This window comes from Geospiza fortis, unplaced genomic scaffold, assembly GCF_000277835.1.
Source record: "Geospiza fortis unplaced genomic scaffold, GeoFor_1.0 scaffold241, whole genome shotgun sequence".
NCBI classification, from domain to species: Eukaryota; Metazoa; Chordata; class Aves; order Passeriformes; family Thraupidae; genus Geospiza; species Geospiza fortis.
This window is the reverse complement of record NW_005054491.1, coordinates 255,854-280,296: the sequence shown is the minus strand read 5'-3', so window position 1 is coordinate 280,296 and position 24,443 is coordinate 255,854. Positions and strand designations below refer to the sequence as shown.

The window sequence follows — 24,443 nt, the reverse complement described above, 5'->3', positions numbered from 1 at the left end:
GGAGGGAGGAAGAAAGTGAAAGAGGGAGGAATGTCTTTGTATTTCCTTGAAGGCTGGTACCCAGGTGCTTGGTGCCAAGTTGGATTAGCTGCTCTTATTGGTTTTGGCCTTCAGTTCTTGTTGCAAAAGGAACATGAGCCTCCACGGGTCATGATGTCCCTGAGGATGGAAAAGGCAGAGGGCATTCAAATCATCTGGACTTCTCAAGTGAAAAATGAAATTATCTGCAGTTGCAGAGTCCCTTGTGCCATGCACTGTGCTCCCAAATCACCCCTTCCCCTCCTCACTGAGTTTCTTCAGGCTTTGCTGTCTTGTGAGGTGGTGACTGCACTCTTTGAAGGTGCAAATCTGGATTTTAGCACTTGCTAATAGATCAAAAACATGCTATTAGATAAAAATAGTTGCTCTTTTTCTAGTAGACAAAATATGCTCACAAAGTACCATTGGACAGTTCTCTCAAATGACTGTTAAAGCATAAAATGACTTTTAAGTCTTTTGATGTGAAAAGCTTGGCAAATAAATGAACCTTGAGTCCCTCAGATTTTGCATTTCTTTTCCATTTACTGATCCAGCTTGAACCAGAATCTACCTGGGGCCAAAGTATTTTGTGTATAATGTTTGAGATGCTGAATTCCTACAGATCTGAGTGCATGTGCAGGCAGCAGAAAGGGATTTTAGTGCTCCTCTGTGAAAACAGGGCTTTGTTTTTCTGCTTTCAGAACCGGATGGAAGAGAGTAAAGCTCTCTTTCGAACCATTATCACTTATCCCTGGTTCCAAAACTCTTCTGTTATCCTCTTTCTCAACAAGAAAGATTTGTTGGAAGACAAGATCCTGTATTCCCACCTTGTTGACTATTTCCCAGAGTTTGATGGTGAGTGGATTTTAAGAGGGAACACTTGGTGGGGTGGAGGTGATTTGGTTAAAATTTAGTTGTTTTTTAAAGAACACTCAGATCTAGAAGGGGAAAAAGCATTAATTGGAGAAAAAATGCCTACATCAATAAGAAAACATCACAAAAATATCTTAATAATGCATAGACAAGTGGAATCTGATAGGATGATCAAATAATGAGCCTCTCCTAAATGAAGAATTACCCCCTCCAATATGCACAATTAACTTGTACATTTAACCAGTTTCATGGCAATTTACTGGTTTTCTGGGCCTTTTAACCCTCTAGTCAAGAGGTGACTTCAGTCTTTGTTTTGAGAAACCAACTGGTCAAATACCCAAGTTGTTTAAATGATGGTGCTAAAAAAAAAAAAAATCTTCCTGCAGCTTGAAATTCTTATTAGCATGCCATTTGCTGTTGTGGGGAAATAATATCTATGTGAAACAGAGAATTTCCCATCTGAAACAAAACTCCTTAGCCAAAATATTATTTCAGGCTCTTCAGTTGAGTGCATTTAAAGCTGGCTGGTTACACATCTGTACAGGGCTGAAAATAAAATCTAAATGGTGGAGGATAAATCAGGCAATACTCTTCTTGCCGTGCTCTCATGTATTAATTCTGTAATTATTTGCTTAAAAAATATGAGGTAAAGGAAGAATTGCCATCTTGCAAACAGCTTTCATCTTTTAGAGGAGCAGTGGAATTGCTCTTGGTGTGTCCTCCCACATCTGGAGTTCCTGCTTGGAGCTCAAGTTTTTCCAGCAGGCTGGGAGTGGCTGAAGAGCTGCTTCCCCAACAGGGAATGGAGTTTGTTGGGTTCCAAACTTCAAATGGAGCTTTAACAGCTGGAGACAGATCCCAGCATCCAGGGGTGTCCTGTACTTCCATTTTTCGCTGCAAGCAGCTCCTTCAAGGATGCAGCATGGCCTGTGAGTGGGAGGTTGCCCATCAGATTTCCTCTCAAGAGATGGTATTTGCCATGCAACAACAGCAGTCCTGTGAAAGAAATTGCAGTAGGTGACTATTTTCTGGGGACCTGTCAGCAATGTGAATTAAAAACTGGCCAAAATTCCCATTTTTAGCGCCTGTGAGGTGATCAGCTGGATCAGACTGACTGTACTTTTGACTGACAATAACCCTTGTTCCCAAAATTGACTCTTGTGTCTTTCAGCCTGTGAGATCCACCTGTACATTAGGAAGAAATGTACACCCCATTTCCATGGGAGAGCATTCAGGGGTGTCTGTCCAGCATCTGCCACTGTTTCCCAGTGGATGCTCTCACCCCGGGACTGAATTCCAAAGCAGGGTCTGAACTGACCCATCAAAACTGCAAATGCCCAGGGATTTGGTTAAATACCTGAAAACCATAAGGCACTTCATTTCTTGGAGCTTTGATCACATAAATAATCTTAATTTCTTTTTTAAAGCTGTGTAACCATAGGAAAAAAGTGCTGCTGGATCTGGGGGATGCATGGGAGTGAAACCATTCACTGGTTTCACTGTATATTAGGAAGAAATGTATATTAGGAAGAAGTGTACACTCCATTTCCATGGGACAGCATTTAGTGGTGTCTGTCCAGAATCTGCCACTGTTTCCCAGTGGATGCTCTCACCCTGGGACTGAATTCCAAAGCAGGGTCTGAACTGACCCATCAAAACTGCAAATGCCCAGAAAAGCATAAGACACTTCATCTCCTGGAGCTTTGATCCCATAAATAATCTTAATTTCATCTTTAAAGCTGTGTGACTGTAGGAAAAAAGTGCTGCTGGATGTGGGGGAGTGAAACCATTCACTGGTGTCTCTGTTTGCTGCAGGCCCACAGAGGGATGCACAGGCAGCCCGTGAGTTCATCCTCAAGATGTTTGTGGATTTAAATCCCGACAGTGATAAAATCATCTATTCCCATTTCACATGTGCCACAGACACAGAAAACATCCGTTTCGTCTTTGCAGCTGTCAAGGACACCATCCTACAGCTCAACCTGAAGGAGTACAACCTGGTTTGACCTGCTCTGCTCTTGCCCCTTGAGAGGCTTCTTTATGAAGAAAAGACAAAAAAAAAAAAAAAAAAAAAAAAATTTTAAATATGACGGGATTAAAAAAAAAAGTTTTAATTTTTGATGATGTAATGATTGCAAATTGTCTGATCTGTGGAGTGGCAAGTGCTCGGTGTTATCCTGGAGTCTCATGTCTCTGTCCACAGAGTAGTTGATTTCATATTTTTAACAAATTGCTTTTATGTCACAGTTAACGGGGATATGCCTCATTTCTTCAGCACCTTGCTTACTTCTTAATTTTTGCCAAGCAGCTAAGGCAGCCTCATCTTGATCTTTCCTTTGTTGCTAAGCCACTTTTTTTTTTAATTTTTTCCCCCTTTCATTCCCATGGTATATGTAGAGAAAAACAAAAATCCCCAACACTTTCCAGCTGAGATTGTGAATTCACTGGACTGTGGGAGTGCAGAATGCTACTGGTCCCTTTGCCTTGTGCTATAGGGTGCCTCTGGTGTAATTTGCTAATCCTGCTTCCTTCCCCTCCTTCTTTCCCTTCCCTTCCCCAGGACACGCTCCATGGTTCACTGTGATGAAATGTTGGGGAGGAGCAATTGCTCTCCAACTATTGTGCAAAAAAAAAAATAGAAAAAGGCAAAACAAACAAAAAAAAAGCCATCACTTTTCCATTCTTTATATGTTCTGAGTAATTTTTTGTTAACAATTATAAAAGGTATGGAGACTGTGATTTTTTTTTAAATTATTGATGTTCTATACATAGTTTGCTATGTGTTGCTGTATTTTGTTCATGGACTACAAATGATGGAAGCTCTTGGAGCAATAGCTGCTGAGCCTGGGGAAGTGCCTGACTGTAATTGTTCTTTTTTTATTTCATTTTTATTTCACTTTTATTTCTTTTTTTATTTTTTTTTCCCCACACAAACACATCCCACCCACACCACAAGCACGTGGCCATGTGTGCACAAGGCTCAGTCTGCAGAGAGGAACTGTTTTGTTGGGTAGAGTTTTTGACATCAATGAGCAACTTCTCTATGCAGCAGTTACCAAAAGCACACTGAGTGATTGTGGCATTCCAACATCAGACTTTGCCTGGATTGAAAACCTTAATCTTATGCCATCCTCTAGGTCTTTTCTTGCTGCCTAATAGCAATCAAGCCTTGTTTTAATTGCATTTTGTGCCAGTGTGTGAATGACTTTGTAAGAATTCCTCAGCCTTGCAGAGTTTGAGAGGACCAGAGCTGGAGGGTGAGAGGCTCTGCCAGGATTGTTCCTTTTGGAGCTTGAGGATGGCTCTTGGAGGGAGTTCTGTCCCTCCTGCTGATGCATTCCCCTCTTTGGAGGAGTTTGGGATCCTCTTTGGAGGATTTGCACGCATCCTTGCTGCAGGGTGCCTGTGATCACGGTGGTAGCAGTGGTTAATTAATTAATTGTTAGCAGTGGCTGCTGCAGAATCCAGAGAGCCCTGCCCTGGCTGCACTTGGTGCAGCAGGAGAGGAGGACAGAGACAGCAGCACCAGTTGGAAGGCAGAGTGGATGAAATTGTGGATTCTCAATGCCACCTGAATCTCCACTGAGCAGGAGAGGAAGCCTTTGCACACAGGAGAGCTTTAAAGCTTTATTTTGCAGGAGCTGAGGCAAATCAAGGTGCTGAAGGGAGAGGAGGAGAGAGGCAGCAGCACTAGCAGGAAGGCAGAGTGGATGGAGTTGTGGATTCTCAATGGCACCTGAATCTCCACTGAGCAGGAGGTGAAGCCTTTGCACACAGGAGAGCTTTATTTTGCAGGAGCTGAGGCAAATCAAGGTGCTGAAGGGCTGCTGCCAGCCTGGGAGGAAGAAGTGCATTGGCAAGGCAGGGAGAGAGAGAGTGGGAAGCAGGAGGTGAGACCCACTGGACGTGTGTCAGTCACTGATGCTCCTGTTTCAATTCCAACAAGAAGAATTGGGTCCAAATTCTCTGGATCAACCAGATTGCCCCCTCGAAGGCTGCCAGTAGAAAAAAAAGACTAAACGAGCTGCACTGTTGGAGGGGGCTGTTGATATTTTGTCTCTTTTGTAGACAGAGCACTACATCAGTGTTTTGCACAACGTTGTAAGAGTAAATCTAACTGTCTGAGATGCTTAAGATGCTTTGATCTAGAACACTAAACCATGGAGGGACATAATTTTGAATAATTCTGTTGCTAGTTCCCTCATTTTCCAGAAGCCTCTGTGTGCTCAGAGTGCTACAGAGCAAAGCAAGCTCTGCTCCAGGTGATTCCAGAGCTCGAGTTGGAACAGTAGCCATGGGACCAACAGTTGAAGAGCCAGTCTGAGGGAAAGATAGCATCTCTTTAGACTAGCCATGCTCTGGACTGCATTTAACCCTTGGGAGGAATGAGGAGGGATTCCCATGTGTCAGACAGCTTTGCATCAATTTTACTGCTTTTTTTTTGGTTTTTTTTTTTGTTTTCATCTTTATGCCAAAATGATCCAGTTTGTAGAAATTGTCTTATAAAGAGGAATTTATAATCATCTTCATGTATTCTAAGTGCTGTTCCTCTGAAGCAGACAGCAGCACCAACCTCTTCTGCTTCTGTGATCCTTTTGTAAATGGTTCACACTACAGCTGTTGCCAGCAATGAGCCTGGCACTGAGATACACAGGTTCTTGGAAAATAACTTCCCAGAAGTTTCTCTTTTCCAAGGTGAATGATGGTGGTACTTCCACTTGAATCAGAAACTTTTTTTTTTTGTCTTGTTTTGTACCTTCCCCTTTCTTTAAGAGCTGCTGCCCTGGCACAGGAGGAGGGATCTTGGCATCTGTCTCTTGCAGAGTGACTCTGCATCGTGGGAAGCTGTGGGCACAAGGATTTAGGAAATGTGCTGTACCTTGTGGGGCACCTGCTTGGGGTGGCTGTTGGCCTGAGAAGTGGCTCAGGGCAGGGAGGGGAGGGGAGGAAAGGGCTGAGCTTTGCTCAGTGGCTCTTGTTGAGTTCTGAAACCTCCTCCTGGACTGGGGTAGGAATGGGTCAGACCTGTACCTGTCACCTGGAGTTGTCTGTGACTGTATCATGTGTGAGAAGATTGCAGTGTTAGCACGTGCTTTCCTTAGTGAGCAGCTGCTCGTGTGCCTCCAGCTTGGCCAGTGAAGTGTTCCTGCAGAACTGGCTCCTGTCTCTGTTGGCTGGCAAATGCAAAAGTGCCAAACCTTAAAACCAAATTTGCCTGTATCGACCTTTCTGAAAGCGAGGCCTGTCAGAATTCTCTGCAGGTTGAGAGTGACTTTCAGAAGAAAGGTAAAATTGGGTTGTTGTAGGGAATCCAGAGCCTGAGGAGTTGGGTCTCCTTGCTAACCTCTGCTCCTTGTGCACTTTTAATCTTTGTTCTGTTGAAGAAACCAACATACTCGGAACTAGTTTGAAACTTGAAGTCAGTGAGCAGAGGACCATCCCTTTTCCTTCACCATTCCATGTGGATTGGCTACCTGGTGAGCAAAAGCCCCTTCCAGCTGCAGCGTGTCAGCTCCTGCCCTTCCTCCCTCCCCCTTCTCCTCGAGTTGGATTCTTTGGTCTCTTGTTGTTGCTTCCTAGCAATGTTGGCCTTGCGTTCAACTATGGTTTTTTCTTCATGTGTTTTATTGGTTAAAAAAAAAAAAGACAAAAAAAAAAAAAGTACTTCCGGAGTGTGCTGACCATTGTATTGTCCTGTACAGAGCCCAGGTCGTTAGAGTCCAGCAGAGATAAAGTGTGTTATGCAGCACCCAGTTTTTTAAGAGTATGGTTTGTGCCAATGCCCCTTCTTTTAGTAGTGCCAGAGACTCTTTACAAGTGCCAATGTGGTGGAAATTATTTGGTTATACTTGTATATTATAGGATCCTGATTTAAGACAATTTAAACATTATCCTATTTAAAAAGAATACTATATAAAATGCTGTTTTTAAACCTTGTCATTTGCAATGCATGTATTGTTGTGCGTGTTGGGGGGCGGGGAGGGAAGAGGGTAGGGTAAAGGAGTTTCTGAATAAGATGCCCAGTGTCAGGATCTATTCAGACTCCAAACTGTCTCATTCCAGTCCAGGAGTGTGATTGTTTCTTGGAATGATCCCACTCTGACTGCTGGGCAACACGCTTATTACAGAAATATCTGATGGAAATTGATTTTCATATCTTTCTCCTGAAATAAACTCTCTGTTTGAAATTGGAATAAATTTTGTTCCTAAAAGCCGTGTGGTGGTTGTGTGTGTGTTTCTTCTCTCCTCTTCCTCCCTGGTGCCCTGTGGGATCTGCAGCTCTGCCTCCTGTCAGAAAATCAGGATTCTCAGGCATGGAAACAAACCATGTTTTGGTAAATAAAAGGTATAATTATTTATAATGCACTGTACCATTAACTCTGAAATGTGAGCAGTGTCTGGCTGGGGGTTTCAGGTGCAGGGATGCAATGGTGGCATCTTGATTTGAAGTTTTCCAGGATTTTGGAGTAGGATTGCTGGGGGAAGTTGTTGGTGTTTGCTGCTGCCTCTTGCTGTGCTGTCAGCCCCTTGCAGGCACAATTCCAAGCAGGATATCTTGTTGCCAATAGCAGGAATGTTGGTGGGACCAGAACTGCTTGCAGTCTTGTCTGTTGGAAACAGAAATATGAAACATGGTTTAAAATCATCCCTGAAGCAGTCCAGGACTGTGAAAACGAAAACTTCCACAAAGAGATTTCCTGAGATGGAGTTTATAGAGCTTAATTCCTTTTCTCTGGGCTCATTCTCCAGGAATGTTGCACTAAATCAGCTGGGAGTGGGTAGAGATGGCCAATTTCCTCTCTGTAAAGGTTTCCTGTGTTTTCAGGAAGCTGAACTGAGGATGTTCTGCTCCTTTCAAGGTCACTCAGCCCAGGTGAAACTGCAGCTCCTGGGCAGCCTGAGACATTTTGTTGGCTCCCACCAGGAAAGGAGCAATGGTGTTGGGGCCAGAGCACCGGCAAGGATTTAAATTGTCACTTTTCTAGCTTTGGGTGAGTTTTTGTTGCTTTTTCTCAGAGGCTCTGTCCCCTCAGCAGCTGGGGAGCAGAGTCAGTGCTCGTGTTCTCAGTTGTGCTGTTCTCTGCAAAGAGCCAAATCTGCTCTGTTTAAATTAAGCAAAGCAACAAGCTGAGGGGAAAAAAAAGAAGTTTTAACACCCAGTATTTCCAGCTGGGGGGAAGTCCTGGGTGGCAAAGGCCTTTTGCAGCCTCCAGGTGTGTGTGGGGCTGTTCCTGGAGCAGGCCAGGGAAGGAGGCAGCTGAGGGAACAGCCCAGGAACAGCAGGCTCACACTTGCTGCTTTCCCAAGGACACTGCCTTGTGAAGGCTGACCTAGAACAGAGCCTAGACTGAGCTAAAGAATAAAATAGGGATTTATTAAGAGGCCTCAGTGAATCCACCTTGGGTAGCACAACCCAAAATGGCCACAAAGTGGACAACAGGACACAGGGTCTGTCACTTTGATCAATTCTGCTCCATTTGCACATTGGAGTTCATTGTCCAATTCCAGCTTTGGCCCATGCAGTCCCATCCTGCTTGTTTTTCTCTCTCCAGCCCACGTTGTTTGTGCTCTTGGGCCTGAGATTTGGATCATTTGTCCTTGGTGCCCAGCTGGAGCAGGAATTGTTTTGTCTCCCTGCTCTGTGCACAGAGCTCACCATCCCCTGATGTGAACCCAGACCCACACACTAAAGCAGCATAGATCTGAAAAATACAAAAGCTGAAACCTGAGGCATCACTTCCATAAATGTCTACTTACATCTTTGAGCAAAGAAATTCCCAGAGCAGCGGTGGCTGCCCCTGGATCCCTGGCAGTGCCCAAGGCCAGGCTGGACAGGGCTGGGAGCAGAATAGGAATAGAATAGAATAGAATAGAATAGAATAGAATAGAATAGAATAGAATAGAATAGAATCTGAAAACTATGAAAAACTAAAACCTGAGGCATCAGCTCAGGCTGGAAAAAGCTTCCCCAGCAGCACAGAGAGCTCCTGCTCACCCCCAGCTCTGCAGCTGGGGCTGAAGCTCTCAGCTCCTCCCGTGCCCATCCTGCAAGGAGAGGTCTGGGAACATGGGAAGCTGTGTCATGAGGCACCTCCAGTGCCTGGATAATTCCTTTGGCCTCCAGCCTGCCCCAGAGGGAGGGACTCAGTAAAGAAAGCTGCCAGGGCTGGGCTGTGGGCCAGGGGAGTGTCCTGATAAGGTGAGCTGGCTCAGGGACTGCTGCAAATCACTTCAAACCTGGCCACTGGATGTCCCTGCCCTACCAAAGCGGGTTCTTGGGGTTGTGCTCATGGGTAAAGCATGAAGGAAATAAATTTTTGTATTTTTCGTATTAAAAAAAAAATCCCATGTGCAAGAAAAGGGTGAAGAAGAGAGAATTTGGGATTTGCCTTGTCCTTGGACAACCATCATCCTCCTCTTTCCTTTGAGCTTTCCCTTTGCCCTCTGGGGAAGAGAGGGAAATATCTGTCCACCATAAAAAGTAAAATGCCATGTGGAATTTATAAAGCAGGAATGTAAAGCCTCCCTCCTGTACCCCAGGTTTGTCCCTGTGTTTTCCTGATCCCACCCAGGGCTCTGGAGCTGATGTGCAGCTCAGGAGCAGCTTGGCCTGTGGAATGGCAGCTGCTGTTGGAACAACATTTCTGTCAAGAGTTTCTTGAGCCCTGGGCTCAGCCAGGGCCTGTCCCACCCCAAGCTGTTTCCTGTGTGCTCTCCCAGTTTGGTATAATTGTCCTGGAGCTGCTTTATCTCCTGCCATGCAGCCTGACCAGGAAGTTAACCCTCCACAAGCAATTTTTGTACCATCTCCACCACTGTGGGTGGGGAACTCATGGCTTTTGAAGAGTTTTTGTGGCTGAAATGTGTGACAAAGACTCCACGCTTGGGCTGTGTGGAGCTTCTGGGTAACCCCAGCGGCTGAGCTGGGTGAGGATGTGGCTTGTCAGGGACCTCAGCTCTGCCCAGGGCTGTTCCTTGTCCTGAAGCTGATCCTGGAGCTGCTCCTCCCTTCATCTCAGGGGAGGATCTGTAGCTCCTGGCCATGGAAAGAAATGATGGAGTTCCCCAGGGACAGGTCTCTCCTGCTCTGCTGGTTCCCATCCTCCCTCCCAGTGACTCAGGAATTTGGTCTCCAACTCCCCAAGAGGTGACACAGGAGGAGCACTGAGGATAGAATAGAATAGAATAGAATAGAATAGAATAGAATAGAATAGAATAGAATAGAATAGAATAGAATAGATTCTTCTGGGCAGGATTTGGCAGCCTCAGAAAAAAAGAAATCTAAATATCAGTTTGCAACCCTTGATTCAGAGCGGATTAAATGATGTAAAGAACCCTGGGGGTTAGAGGAGCCTTTCCTCAGCTCAGCCATGAATTTACTTCCAAACTGGAAGAGGTGAATGTTATTGGATCAGTCTGGGAGTTGTTTAGAGACAGAACCCTGAAGAACACACCCTGTTGCCAGCCCAAAGAGGGCACTCTGGGCATGGAAAACTCAGCAGAAATGTGCTAGAGGTGCTTTCCTTGTGCAACATCACCCACAGCAAAAACCACTGATAACTCTGCTCAGCTGCAGCTTTTCTTAGTCAGGTGAGTGACCTGGGGACTTTTAGACATTTTGAATTATAAGGTTTGGAAAATATTTGGAGTCTTCACATCTTTGTCCTCGTGTTTTGTATCCAGTGCTGCCACAGATGTTGGAATGGCCTCTGACAAGTCACCTTTGGGCAGAGGTGAGCGCAAGGAAAGGCAAACACTCCCCAGAAATGTTTTTGTAAATGAAATCCCAAACATCTGACGGAAGTGTTTGAGCTCCTCTTGCTTGGTCTCTTTCCAAATTCTTCCAGATTAATTTCCTCAGGTTGCAATATTTTTAAGCTCTATTGTAGAAAAGGCAAGGGTTTATATTTTTGTCTTAAAACCACAACCAGAAATAAAATATTTCCTGACTGTCAGGCTGTGGTGGGACTGTGAGGTTCCTCTCTTTGCTGCCAGCTTTGCTAAAAAGATGACTCAGGGTGCCTTGATGAGCACTGGGAGTGCCAGAGGTGCCCTGGGGGGAAGGAAGGTGCTGATTTGGCAGCCAGAGGTGGGATGGGGTAGAATTGAGAGTGGGGAGAGGATGGGAGAGACAAAATCCCCCCAAGGACCAGCTTGGAGGTCCCTGGAGGGAGTGAGGAGAGCCCCAGAAATCCAGACTGGAGCTGTCTTCTGGTTTAGAGGGCAGAAAATGGAGGCCACTGGTCGGGGTGGGAACCTCCAGTTTGGGGTTCAGCTCTTGGAGCTGTGGCTTTCTCCTGAGCTGCTCAGCGCTGGAGCCAGGGGCCCAGAGAAATCCAAATAGCACCAGGGAAAATGCTTTCAAATGCTGATGAGATTTATTGGTTTTATGTGTTCTTCCAACACTGGGGCTCCAGAGGAGGGGAGAAAGGAGGCAGCAGGATTCAGAGGAAGGGACAGCAGCAGTGAAGCACTGGAAGTGTCCTTGGAGCCTGGGCAATCCTGGGCACCCCTGGGCAACCCAGACATGCCACAGATGACAGAAATGACAGGCTGCTCTCTGCACCCCTCTGATCTCCTCGTGCAGCCTTCCCCTGAGGGTTCCAGACACCCCCTGAGCTGCTGGCGCCTCTCTGGGGCTGTCCTGCTGCTCCTCTCCAGAGCTGGAGCCACAAAGGGCCCAGCCAGGGCAGCAGGGAAGGAGCCCAGGGCACAAACCCAGCCAAGGCAGCTCCTCTGTGCCAGCCCCAGCACGGGCAGAGCTCAGCCTGGCCACGCAGAAATCCCTGCCCATCCACCAGGAGCAGGGGCAGGTGTCCCCAGGGAGAAAGGGAATGAAAGCTGGTGAGGATGGGCTCTGCAGGGCGAGCTCTGCAGGGGAAGCAGGGTCACAAGGACTTGATGACACTGTGGAGCCAGGGGAGGTAAGGAGCAATGTGGGTGTAGAAGCCAGGCCAGTTGTTGTGCCTGTAGGAGAAGATGCCAAAGGCTTTGTTGTTGCAGACCAGAGGATCCCCAGCATCACCCTGTGAAAAGGAGAGAGAGATAAATCAGTGCTGGGTGGTGGGAGGCTGCAAATTCAGGGCAGGAGCTCCCCAGCAGGAGCCTGGACTGCAGTGGGTGGGGATAACAGAATCACAGAATCACTGAAAATCAGAATCCCAGAATCCCAGAATCACTGAGAATCAGAATCCCAGAATCACAGAATCACTGAAAATCAGAATCCCAGAATCCCAGAATCACTGAGAATCAGAATCCCAGAATCCCAGAATCACAGAATAATGAGGTTGGGAAAGACCTCTAAGATCATCAACTAACACCTCAACTAGACCATAGCACCAAGTGCCATGTCCAGTCTTTTTTTAAACACATCCAGAGATGGTGATTCCACCACCTCCCTGGGAAGAGCATCCCAGTACTTTATTATTCTTTCGGTGAAAAATTTATTCCTAATATCCAATATCCACTGTGTCCTCTGGTTCTGTCAGTGCTGCCTGGTGGAAGAGACCAACCCCAGCTGTCTCCAACCTCTCTTCAGGAAGGTGTAGAGAGCAATAAGGTCACCTCTGAGCATCTCCTTCTCCAGGCTAAACAACCCCAGCTCCTTCAAATGTTCCTCACAGGGCTTGTGTTCCAAGCATTCTGCTTTAGCACAAGCACAGGCACAGCAAATGGTAAGAATTGTTTTTCCTTTCTCTGAGGTTCAGAATCTCAGAATCACAGAATAATGAGGTTGGAAGAGACCTCTAAGATCATTGAGTCCAACCTATGCCCTAACACCTCAACTAGACTCATTCCAGTACTTTATTATTATTCTTTTGGCGACATTTTTTCCTAATATCCAATATCCACTGTGTCCTCTGGTTCTGTCAGTGCTGCCTGGTGGAAGAGACCAACCCCAGCTGTCTCCAACCTCCCTTCAGGAAGGTGTAGAGAGCAATAAGGGCACCTCTAAGAGGGCAATGAGGTCACCTCTGAGCCTCCCCTTCTCCAGGCAACTCTGCCTCCACAAGGGGCTGGTGGTGACAGCTTTGTTTGGGAACAACAAAACTCCATTTCTGCCCTTCTGCTGGCTCCAGACACAAAACACACTCAGACCAACCCTGAGACTCAGGGTGAACCATTGCTGGGACTCCCAGCTCCTCCTGGGCCATGGGAGAGGACAAGGATCCACAAGGATCCTCTCCTCAGTGCTTTGCCCCAGCTCAAGCCTCCCCTCCCTGAGCACACTGACCTTTCCAGGTACCTTGGAGGATTTGCTCTGGCCACAAATCAAGTTGTCAGCAAGGCCTGGGTAGTGGTTGAGGCAGTCCCTCTGCCTGAAGATGGTGACAGTGGCTGTCCTGCCACCCCAGCCAGCCAGGCTGCACTCGGTGCCACCCCGAATTCTGGATTTCTCCAAGGGAATGGGCCTGACGTGGCCATTGCTGCTGGCACTGCCATTCAGCTGGGCAAGGGCACAGAAAACACAGAGGCAAAAAGAGAGGAAGAGAGGAGAAAACACAGAGATGAGTGTTTGCCCTGGGATCCACCATCCCCTCGTGCCCCAGGGCTGCAGCTCAGGGTTCTCCAGCCAGGTTACCTTCCGCAGGAGCATGTCCTTTCCCTCCCTGGGGCTGGTGAAGCCCGGGTAGCTGTGGTACTCCTTCACCTGGAAGGTTTGCCAGCTTCCCTCTCTCCTTTGCAGGCTTTGGGCTCCCAGGATGACAGTCAGAGGTTTGTGCCTGGTGACATCAAGCACAGGGGTGTCACCAGCCTGTCCCTGTCCCGCCTGGGGACACTGAGGCTCATCCCCCAGGGCATGGCCAGGACAGCCCAATTACACAATACTGTGTGAATAGATATTCCCTGTGCACAAAATCTATTATCCAGCATTTTTAGAGAAGAATGGTGGGAGCAAGGAGCTCTGCCAGTGAATCTGCCCAGCCAAGAGGCAGAGCAAGCTCCCACCTGACAGAGCAGGGCTCTGCAAGGGCTCATCTCCTTTATCTCTCCTTTATCTCCTTTATTTGTCCTTTATCTCTCCTTTATCTCCTTTTTCTCGGTGCCCAGACCTCAAGCTGGGCACATTTTATGCAGTACTGCTCCTTGTTCTGGGCTCCACAAGCCCTTGGAAGTCCAGGGGTTTCTAAATCAGAATATTTATTTCTAAATCAGAATATTTATTTCTAAATCAGAATATTTATTTCTAAATCAGGATATTTCTTTCTAAATCAGCCCTGAGCTGTGTGGGAGCCACACCTGGAAAAGTCCTCCTGCCCATCCATACCCCAGCCAGAGGGGTGGAAAAGGGTTGGGCAAGCAGCTGGAATATTCATAGGAATACAGGGATATATTTCATAGGGAATAATCCTGCCAGCAAACACGTTGGTGGCAGAAAGGACAAAGCCTGACAGCAAGGGGAAAAGCCACCCTGACCTCCCATTGCTGACACCTGGGGAAAACAAAACGAGTCACGGAGGGGGAAAAAATCAGGGAAAATAGCTGAGGGTGGCCTGGGGAGGGAGATGGGGCTCAGGGCTGGGGAGGGAGATGGGGCTCGGGGCTGTCCCCAGTGCTGTCCCCAGGGTTTGGTAGGAAGATGGGGCTCAGGGCTGCCCCCCCAAGCTCTCCCCAGTCTGTCCCCAAGCTGTCCCCAAGCTGTCCCCAAGCTGTCCTTCCATCCAGGACAGACCCAGCTGGTGGCTGAGGTGACCCCAGCTGTGAGCCCTCCCCAGGCCCTGGAGGGACAGACGCCTCTCTGCAGGGCACAGCAAGCACTTACTGCAGGCACTGAGCTGCTGTCATCACCCAGGCTGGAGCCACCAGGAAGCCCCCACAGCTGTGGTTGTCCTTCCCCTGCAGAAAGGCCGCGTAGGGAGCAGGCTGTGTCCTGGCTTCTCCTCTCTCCCTCCACTTCCAGGGATAATCTGCAATGGATGGGGCTGGGGATGAGGTTTTTGGAGGGCACAGAGCTGAGATTTGTCCATCCCTAACCCACTCTGACGCCGGCAAGGGGGGCTGTTTACAGACACAAACGGGATGGGGCTGCTGTGGAACGTGCCTCGAGCTGTTTTATTTTCCAGCATCAGTCTCATTACATGGTTATAACAATGGGAAGATGCCAGCAGCTCACATCCCAGGCAGCAGACCAAGAACTTAATGTTACAACTTACTTTATACGTTTTTTGACCAATCACACAAAGCAAAAGCACACTGACAGTAGTTCTCTCCAACCACTATAAGCACACATACCTTTGGTTAAACAATCCTTGCTTATTTTGAATACAATACCTGCTTGTAAGCCTTAAAACACAACGCACAGAGCTCCATTATTAAGCTTCAACCTTCCTAATATCTCGCTAGATAAACTTTCTGCAGCATAGAGAGCTATTCTAGACAAGCATTAATACACAGACCATTGCTCTATTTATCCTTGCTTTTCTACAGTTTAAATAATTTTTCTGCTGACCTATCTCATGGCTGCTGCTTAGCTCTAATCACAGTTCTGCTGCATCTGAAGCCTGCCTTTTGCAGCTTTCCCAAAACCTTCTGATTTTATAAATTCCAACACCACTCTACTTACTGCTGCTGGCTGGGGGGCACATCACCAGCACGAGGGGCAGCAGGAGGCTCTGCAGGTGCTCCATCTCAGCCTTCTGTGGGTCCCTTCGGGCTGGGGCCGCTTCTGGGGTCTCATCCTGCTCCCAGCAGGGTTTTATAGCCCGACACCAGACTCCAGGAAACCACAGAAGTCAGACTCATCTGAAGAATCTCTCCACAAGTTGCATGTCTCAGCAGTGTGAGAGGGGAATTCAGTCAGTTCTGGCTTTGGGCACCAACCCACCTCCATCATGGGGCTGAGCTGAGGGATCTGACGTCCTTCCAAAGCCAATTTCAGAACTTTGTGTTTGCTCTGGAAGCTGTGGGCAATGCACCCACCCTCACCTCTTTGACTTCCAGTGAGCTCTTCCCTTGCAGCTTCTCTTCTTGCAAACGCTCTTGATTTTTATCAGGAGCCCCACATGAACAAGATTTCTTTCAACTGATACATCAGTTCCACCAGTTCTAGTGATGTACCTTGTGAAGCCTGACCTAGAACAGAGACCAGACAGAGTTAATTAATTAATTTATTTATTAGGAGGCCTCAATGGATCCACCTTGGGCAGCACAAGAGCCCAGCCAGGGCTGAGCCCAAGATGAACCAAAATGGTCACAAAAACGGACAACAGGTCATGGGATCTGTTGTCCCCAAGTTCTGCCCCATTTGCATCTTGCAGTTAATTGTCCAATTGCAGCCCCAGCCCATGCAGGGCTGCACCCAAGACAAAACCCAAAAAGTCACAAAAACGGACAACAGGTCATGGGGTGTCTCATTTTTATCAATTCTGCTCCATTTACATATCGGAGTTAATTGTCCAATTCCAGCTCCAGCCCATGCAGTCCCACCCTGTTTGTTTTTCTCTCTCCAGCCCACGTTGTTTGTACTCTTGGGCCTGAGATTTGGATCATTTGTCCTTGGTGCCCAGCTGGAGCAGGAATTGTTTTGTCTCCCTGCTCTGTGCACAGAGCTCACCATCCCCTCACGTGAACCCAGACCCACCCACTAAAGCAGCACAGAACCTGAAAAATGTAAAAACTCAAACCTGAGGCATCGCTAAAGGCTGTGCAGTGGCAGGTGAGGACCCTCCTGCTCTCCCTCGGGAGCTGCACTCTTGGCTAATGGAGCAAAATTGCCATGAATGTGTTTGTAACATGGAACTGATGATAGTGGGGAAGAAATCCTTCCCTGGGAGGGTGGGGAGGAGCTGGAATAGAATTCAGAATTCCCAGAGCAGCTGTGGCTGCCCCTGGATCCCTGGCAGTGCCCGAGGCCAGGCTGGACAGGGCTTGGAGCAGCCTGGGATGGTGACAGTGTCCATGGGTGGAATGAGATGATCCCTAAGGTCCCTTCCAGCCCAAACCATTCTGGGCTTTTCCAGCAAGAGCAAACCTGGAGCATCCCCAGCTCACCTGTGACGAAACAGGGCTGATGTTTCCTCGCTGCCCTCACTGCCAGTAAATCAGCTTTCCCCTCTGCCTCCTGTGCCAAGTGGGCAAACCCCAGTTTGAAGCTACAAGCTGCCATTCTCGTGCAAAGCCTGCAGCAGCTGGAGCTTCAAGGAAAACCCTGACGTGACAGAGATTCATGCAGCACAGATAAGCAGCTGCAGCCTGGTGTCTTGCAGATTTCTGAGCTGATAGCAGCTCTGAGCAGAAGCCCAAACATGGACCCTTCTGCTGGAGGCACAGCTGACTCAGTTTCCCTTCATCCCAGGCAAGAATTTGGAGGATTTGTGAGCAGAAATCCTGGCTGGGCTGTGGAAACCTCCTCCTGAACAGTGGGAAAGGCCCTGAGAGCAGGGCAGGCACCCCTTGCCCTGGACTGCAGGATGTTTTTTGTACATTTAAAATTCCCCACTGGTTTTTCCCACCACAAACCAACTCACAAAGTCTCCTGCTGACATCACAGAACATCCTCACCACTGCCAGGGACTTCTGCACTCACTCATTCATCAGAGCTAATTAGTGGAACGCTAATTGTGGATTTTTAAATTTTTTTTAGGGTATGTAGTACAATTGAACAAGCATTATTGTTATTTAGGTTAAATTGTTCTTGTAAAGTTTGAATATTTTGATGGCAAAATTGATGAGATTGTTGTTTGTGGTTAGAAATAGTTAAGGTAATTTTGGCAATGAGAGAATTAGTTATAGCATTTTTTTTTGGTGGAAAATTTTAGAAGAGAAGTGTGATTGTGAATACATATTTTAAAATATGATTCAGTCTGTTGTTGAATTTTATCACTTTAGTAATATATTGAATAAAGATTGGTGATTAATTTTAGATAAAACAACTTTATTTAATCTCTGTCCCCATCATCTCCCCCTGGGAACTCTTGGCTCTCTCTTTCTGAACTCTTCTGGCTCTTTCTTTCCTCACTCAAGAGAAGCCACCAGAAAGGAGCTGGAAGGAAGGAGAGGAAGGTTCGGGGAGAGCCATGGGAGGAAATTCAGACTCCAATGCAGGAGCTGTCTGAAAACATCCCTCGAGCATCCTTTGAGGGGAGAACTGGTCTGCTGAGGGGAGAGGTTTGGGTTGCACTGGAGCAGGGGACAAGGATGTGCCCAGCACCAGCCAGGACTGGTCCCTGCCCTCTCCAGAGCCCTGAAGGGAGGAGAGGAGGAAGTGGCTTTGGGGGTCAGGCACTTCTGTGAACCCAGCTCCTTCAAAACCCTTTCAGTTCAAGCCTTTCTGTGCTTCTACCCCCAGAAATAGGGGTGGACTGTGGCTGCACAGCCTGGGAGTGGGTGTGTGACAGCTGGGATTTGGGGTGTGCCTCCTCTCTGGGATCCTAAAGCCCTGACCTGGTGTTTTACCAGCCACTGCCCACACCCAAGGGCACAGAACACAGACAATCCAGGGCACAGAACACAGACAATCCAGCTCCCTGCAGCCAGTGCAGCCTTTGCAGCTCAGAGAGATCAGCCTGCTGTGCCCTGTCAGGGCCAGGACATTCCTCTGGCTGCCCTGGGTGATTCCAGACCCTGCCAAGGGGCTCACAGACCTTGACATGGAGTCAAAACCACCTGTGCCTTCCATTTTAGTCCATGGAAAAAATTACCAACTTTGTGTGAAGAGTTACAAGCCGCAAGAGTTTGAGTAGAATGATAGTGAATTCGTCACAGGGTGAAAAAGTAGAATTTTGGGGATTTAGAATGGGGTTCAAGAGGCAAGATGAAGGAGTTTGGGTGTGTCCTGTCCTTCTTCTTCTTCTTGTCCTCCATCTTCTGCTGTGATGGTGACACTTCTGGATTGGTTTAGAGACAGACTGTCTAACACAGGTGATAGGTATTGGAAAATTATTGTAAATAAAGTACAGATAGTTCTTGGTATACAAAGCTAACCCCACCCCAAGGACAGGCACTGTGCCACAACCCAACCTGCTGGACAGATCTCAGCAGGTCAGAGAGAGAATGGAATAGATAGGAAAAAATAACCTTGAAAAGCAGAACCAACTTCTTCTTTGGTCATGGGGCTGGGAAAAAAAGACTTTTAATACCTCAGGGGTCATCTCAACCACAGAAAACCCAAGAGTGCCCAGTGAGTTTGCTGTCCAGCTGCTCTGTGCCCTGGGGTGCTCAGAGGGAGCAGCCTTTACTCTGCAGAGATGGAACCCTCAGAGCCCTGGGCACTGCTGGTGCCCACATCCCTGCTGCCAGTGCTCCCAGGAGGGTGGCACCACACTGAAGTTGGTGAAGGGATGTGTGCCCGTCATTCTGCCCATTCCTACCTGGGCAGTTTTACTCCTCATCAGTAATTGTAGCTTCTTTGAGTCAGGTCTCATAAGTTCTTGGAGGTCTGGTACTCACCCAAGATAGCTCAGCTGCTTTTGGGGGCATAAAATCAGCGGGATGGCTGCTGTGGCAGTGTTGGAAACAAAAAGGTTTAATAAAAGGCAAAATAACAAACAGGGGAAAACTGAGACAGGTGCAAGAGGTTCTTGCCCCTGGTAAAACACCTCACAAAAGTGATTAGTTTGTTCTCTTCTTTTTCTAGTAAATTGCCCAGGCAGGATTTTTTGGCTTCTGTCTAATTAGCTATCTTTAAGTTTGAGGTGAAGTCCCCCAGGCCTGTGAGGCGGCTTTTGTCACCTAATGGAAGAGAGAAACTTCTGGGCTTCTTTCCTTTTTGAGGGGACAAGAGATAATTTTGTCACTCCATCAACAGGAGGCACATTCCCATACCCATCACCCCTGTGACCCCAGGAAGGGCAAGCCCAGCTCTTATTTCTGATTCTGCCACACACTGAGGGTGCAGAGCTGTGATTTCTGCTGTCCCTGCAGCCTCTCAGGTGCAGCAGCCAGAGCCTCCCTCCTGTTAAATGTGATTCAAACATTAAACATGTGATTTAAACATTTCTCTCTGTGGCAAGGCCACAAAAAACACACACGACACACGCTGGGAGGGGCAGCTCTGCGTTTACTCGAAGTGCAGCAGGGTTCAAGCAGGAACAGGGTTATCTCTGAAGGAAGTGGGGTTTCTTGTGGCACAGCCTCTTTTTGTGCCATCTGGGGCCACCTCTGCTCCTGCCAGGGGGGTTTAACCCTGCCCTGAGGCAGGAAGGGACAGACAGCAGCCCCAGGACCCAGTGAAGGGCACTCAAGTGTCACTTGGGCTCCTGAGGAGACAGCAGGGATTCCAGCCTTCAGCAGGGGCAGGAAGGAAGTTTTGCAGTGTCCAGGGCCACAGCAGAGCTGGAGAAATTCTGCCACCGCCACTGTCACTACTTCTTCATGACTTTTCTGATCCAGGGCAGGTAGTTGGAGATGCGGGCGTACACCCCGGGTGGGAAGTGATTGCCGAAGGAAACAACTCCTTGTGCCACTTTATTGCACACCAGGGGCCCACCAGAATCTCCCTGGGAAGAGATGAAGTTGATTTTAGAGGTAACAGAATTTTTTTTCTTGCCTCTGGTAACAGATTTGGTCCCTCCCTGCCCTGGGGCTCCATTCCTGCCTGATTTGGAGGAGCTGGGCTGAGCTCTACCCCTGTGGCTGGTGCCAGGACATCCAGAGAGGCAAATCCTGATGGGGACTGTCCTCAAACACTTGTCACCTGCTCTGGGAGCTGCTCCTGCTCCCAGACCCAAACCCTGCAGATTTGACTTTTCACAGTGCTCAAAAACCATCCCAGGCACAGCTGTTTGCCCTTTCATTTAAATTGGGTGGTGGTGATGGTCAATCTCTGTAGGAAAAGAGGCCCTGTAGAGCATTTCTCAAAGGAAAACAAGAATATGAAAGAGCAAATTTCAGGATTGTCTCCTCTAGACCACATTCACAACTTTAAATGGTCAAGTTTTTCTGATTGTTTTTTTAAGTGGCTTTTTTTTAGAACCTTACATTTCCTCAGAGCAAAACCATTAAACAGAAAGTGTGGGAGAAATATGAAATCACACCTCCAAACCACCTCTATCTTGCTGCCAGCACCCCTTGAGGCTGTGACTGTGCTGTGCCAGGCTCTATCTGCCCTGGCATTTCCACCCTGGGCTATATCTTCCATCAGTGCCAGTCAGGGCCATGTGGGCACTGAGCTGGCCAGGCCAGAGATGCCCTGATTAACCCAATCAGCCCTTTGCACATGGTTTCCTGGCTGCTGGGCACAGCTGCCTGCAGGCTATAAAAGCAGCTCCTGGCCAGGGGCAAACTCAGGATTGCACCCAAGTGGGCAAAGATGTGCCAGAGCATCCCCTGTGCCCTCCCCTACCTGGCTGGAATCCCTCAGCTGGTGGAAGCTGCCTGCACAGACCATGCCAGAATCCAGGTGTGGGTAGAAGAGGCTGCATTTCCTGCGGCTGTAGATGGACACTTGGGTCTCGAAGAGCCTGTTGGCAGCCCTGTCCTCGTCGATCAGACCCCAACCTGCAACCATGCACTTGGTGCCCGTGGGGAGGTCGCTGCCAGTCCTGGGCAGAGGGATGGTCTGCACGTATTCATTGAGAGTGGCCTTTGATGTCAGCTGAGGGAAAACAGGGCGTTCAGAGAGGGTTGTGAGCAGGACATTGGCTCTGCAGAGGCAGGGAGGGACTAGCAGGCTCTGCAAGCTGCTGTGAGAGCCACACGAGGCTCCAACCCCTGCCCATGGCTCCTTCCCACATCCCTCCCAGCCTCCAGCACCTGGGGCAGGAGCAGCTTTGGAGAAGGAGCTGACAGTCAGGACGAGCTCTACCCAGCCCTTGGTGGCCCCCCAGCCCCTCTGTCCCTTCAGAACTCCTTGCCTGCAGCAGCATGATGTCATTTTCATAGGTGATGTCGTTGTATTCAGGGTGCTTGTGGTACTTGAGCACTCCCCGGACCTGCTGGGATTTTTCTGGTACCACGACGTTGTGAGCCCCCAGGATGACTGTGGTGTTCCTGGCCATGGCAGAAAGAGGGGGAAAGGGGAAATCAGGCTGGGTGTCACCCCCTCCCTCCCTTCCTCCCTCATTTTATATAACTCATGTTACAGGCAGGTGCAGAGAGCTGCCCAGCGCAGGAGGGACCTGCTCCAAAATCACTCCAGGCTAGGGGAGAACAAAAAGGATAAAACCTCGATATCAATACTCACCCCAGGCAGTGTGCAGCTGACATCACCCAGTCAGGGGCCACCAGGAAGCCCCCACAGTACCCGTGCTCTACTATCTTCAGGTATGCCATGTAGGGGTGCGAGTGGGGCCGTGCCTCGTGGCCCCCCACGATCCCATCCCGCAGAGCACCTGCAGAAAAAACCCAGCCCAGCATGAGCCAGGGGCTGCTGAGAGCCCCAGAGCAGCCCCCCAGCACAGCCCTGACTCACTGGCACTGGCCCAGGGGCAGCAGAGCAGCAGCAGGGCTGGCACTGCCCAAAGCTGGCACATCTTTGCCCACTTGGGTGCAATCCTGAGTTTGCCCCTGGCCAGGAGCTGCTTTTATAGCCTGCAGGCAGCTGTGCCCAGCAGCCAGGAAACCATGTGCAAAGGGCTGATTGGGTTAATCAGGGCATCTCTGGCCTGGCCAGCTCAGTGCCCACATGGCCCTGACTGGCACTGATGGAAGATATAGCCCAGGGTGGAAATGCCAGGGCAGATAGAGCCTGGCACAGCACAGTCACAGCTTCAGGGGGTGCTGGCAGCAAGATAGAGGTGGTTTGGAGGTGTGATTTCATATTTCTCCCACACTTTCTGTTTAATGGTTTTGCTCTGAGGAAATGTAAGGTTCTTAAAAAAAGCCACTTAAAAAAAAAACAATCAGAAAAACTTGGCCATTTAAAGACGTGAATGTGGTCTAGAGGAGACAATCCTGAAATTTGCTCTTTCATATTCTTGTTTTCCTTTGAGAAATGCTCTACAGGGCCTCTTTTCCTACAGAGATTGACCATCACCACCACCCAATTTAAATGAAAGGGCAAACAGCTGTGCCTGGGATGGTTTTTGAGCACTGTGAAAAGTCAAATCTGCAGGGTTTGGGTCAGCCCAGGTCAGAGGGGCTTTTCTGGCTCTTCTTGGCTCCTTTAGGGGCAGAAGGTTGGGGACTGGGATGTGGGAAATGTTCTGTGCAGCAGAAGAGACCAAAGCAGGGAAGTGCAACCACCCAACTGCCAGGAGTGATCAGTCATTTTTAAACCAAGCCTGCTCCACCCTTCCCGCAGCAAAAAAACACCTGCAAGTGGATGCCTTGGGCTGTGCTGGGGCCGTGCAGCCCGGGGGCTGCCTGACACTGAGCTCTCCACAGAGCTGAACCCATGGCTTGGCTTTTTCAAAATCTTAATATCTGAAAGCGCAAGCTTTAATCAGGACTGTGCAGCAGCACAGCAGGAAAACCTCAAGAGGAATCGTCGATATTTTATCTTGTGCTCGTCATTTGCTGTCTTTGCCCTGCAGTTACTTGTGCCCCCCTCCCCAGAATCTGTGGCTGGAAACCCTCCTGGGAGCAGCAGCCCCAGCACAGGAGGGACAGGCCATGGGCACAGGGAGCTGAGCTGCTCTCCTGCTCCTCTCTGAGCGCAGACAAGTTCCTCTCTCTGAGGCCAAGGTGTTTTGGCCTTCCTGTTGACCTCTGGAGGGTGCCAGGGATGCTGAGGTGCCTCATCCATCAATAACTGCTTCAGGCATGGAACTGGAGCAGGTCCAGAGAGCTTCAGGTGCTCCCTGTGCCCCCCATGACCCTTCCCAGCCCAGCACTCAGAGCCACCAGGCACTTTCTGGCAGTTTCAGGCATTTTCTGGCAGTTTCAGGCAGATTCTGGCTCTGATCTGAAGGGAAAAGATGAGAAATGTTGCAGGAGGGGGTGTCCCCCCTCCCCCTGCCCCACTTGGCTTCAAAGAAAGAACATCTGAACTGGGATGGCAGCAGGGGAGAAGGGCCAAGATCCAGCTCAGGCTGTGGCTGCAGAGAGCAATGGGGATGAGACAGAGCAGGAGTTCTTTGTGTGGGGGCTGAGACCCCATTAACCCTCAGTCATGAGTTGGGGACTCCTTGCCTTGGATGTGTTTGTGGAAGGGGCATTTTTTAGGAAGATCCTTCCAGGTTTTGCTGGTCCAGAGAAGCTGAACACCAAGGGTGAGGGGCTCAAGCTGTCCCAGCAGCTCATCTGCCTCGAGCAGAAGGGTTTGCCTGCCCCAGTCCCATCCTCTCCACAGATCCCTCAGGAATCCCTGAGGCTCAAACTTTGCCAGCTCTTGGAGAAGCTACTAGAACCCCTGACAAGGCAAGTTTCTCCATCCTCTGATCTTCCAGGAACATTCCACTGTTGGACAATACCCTTTTCCTGACCCAGACTCAGAGTCCCAGAACTTTCTATCAAGCCCTAAAAACTCTCTACAAATCCACTTCCCACATTCCACCAGCTCTGTCCTGAACAGACACAGGAGCTGGAGGTTCTCCCTGAGGCAAGAGCACATCTCACAGGGGTGATGTGCCAGGGTCACCCTGACCCTTTGGATTCCAAGGATTTGGGGGGAATTTGGGGCTGATCTCCTGGTGCTGAACGTGCAGCCCTGCGCTCGTGGCCCAGCCTTC

At 48.8% G+C, this 24,443-nt stretch overlaps 3 protein-coding genes across 3 annotated transcripts in view; 1 reads left to right on the top strand and 2 right to left on the bottom strand.

Moving 5' to 3' along the window:
* LOC102043661 (guanine nucleotide-binding protein subunit alpha-11) overlaps window positions 1–7,079 on the top strand; it is a 10,756-nt gene extending 3,677 nt beyond the window's left edge. The window contains exons 5-6 of the mRNA XM_005428532.2: window positions 720–873; window positions 2,707–7,079. Coding sequence (XP_005428589.1) covers window positions 720–873; window positions 2,707–2,897 — 345 coding nt within the window. The 3' untranslated portion in view covers window positions 2,898–7,079. The remainder of the gene's footprint in view (window positions 1–719; window positions 874–2,706) is intronic.
* Window positions 7,080–11,780: 4,701 nt separating this feature from the next.
* On the bottom strand, window positions 11,781–15,636 carry LOC102033968 (granzyme E-like). Its single transcript, XM_005428560.2, is given in 6 exon segments — window positions 11,781–11,918; window positions 13,127–13,339; window positions 13,475–13,616; window positions 14,657–14,801; window positions 15,458–15,528; window positions 15,530–15,636. Coding segments are annotated over 6 exon segments (816 nt in total).
* A 4,457-nt stretch (window positions 15,637–20,093) lies between these two features.
* Window positions 20,094–22,304, bottom strand: LOC102043497 (mast cell protease 1A-like). The gene is made up of 5 exons (XM_031063243.1): window positions 22,244–22,304; window positions 22,016–22,163; window positions 21,687–21,822; window positions 21,176–21,427; window positions 20,094–20,330 (listed from the first exon to the last, which is right to left on the bottom strand). The coding sequence occupies exons 1-5, from the start codon at window positions 22,302–22,304 to the stop codon at window positions 20,196–20,198; spliced, it is 732 nt and encodes a 243-aa protein (XP_030919103.1). The 3' UTR covers window positions 20,094–20,195.
* Window positions 22,305–24,443: the final 2,139 nt, after the last annotated feature.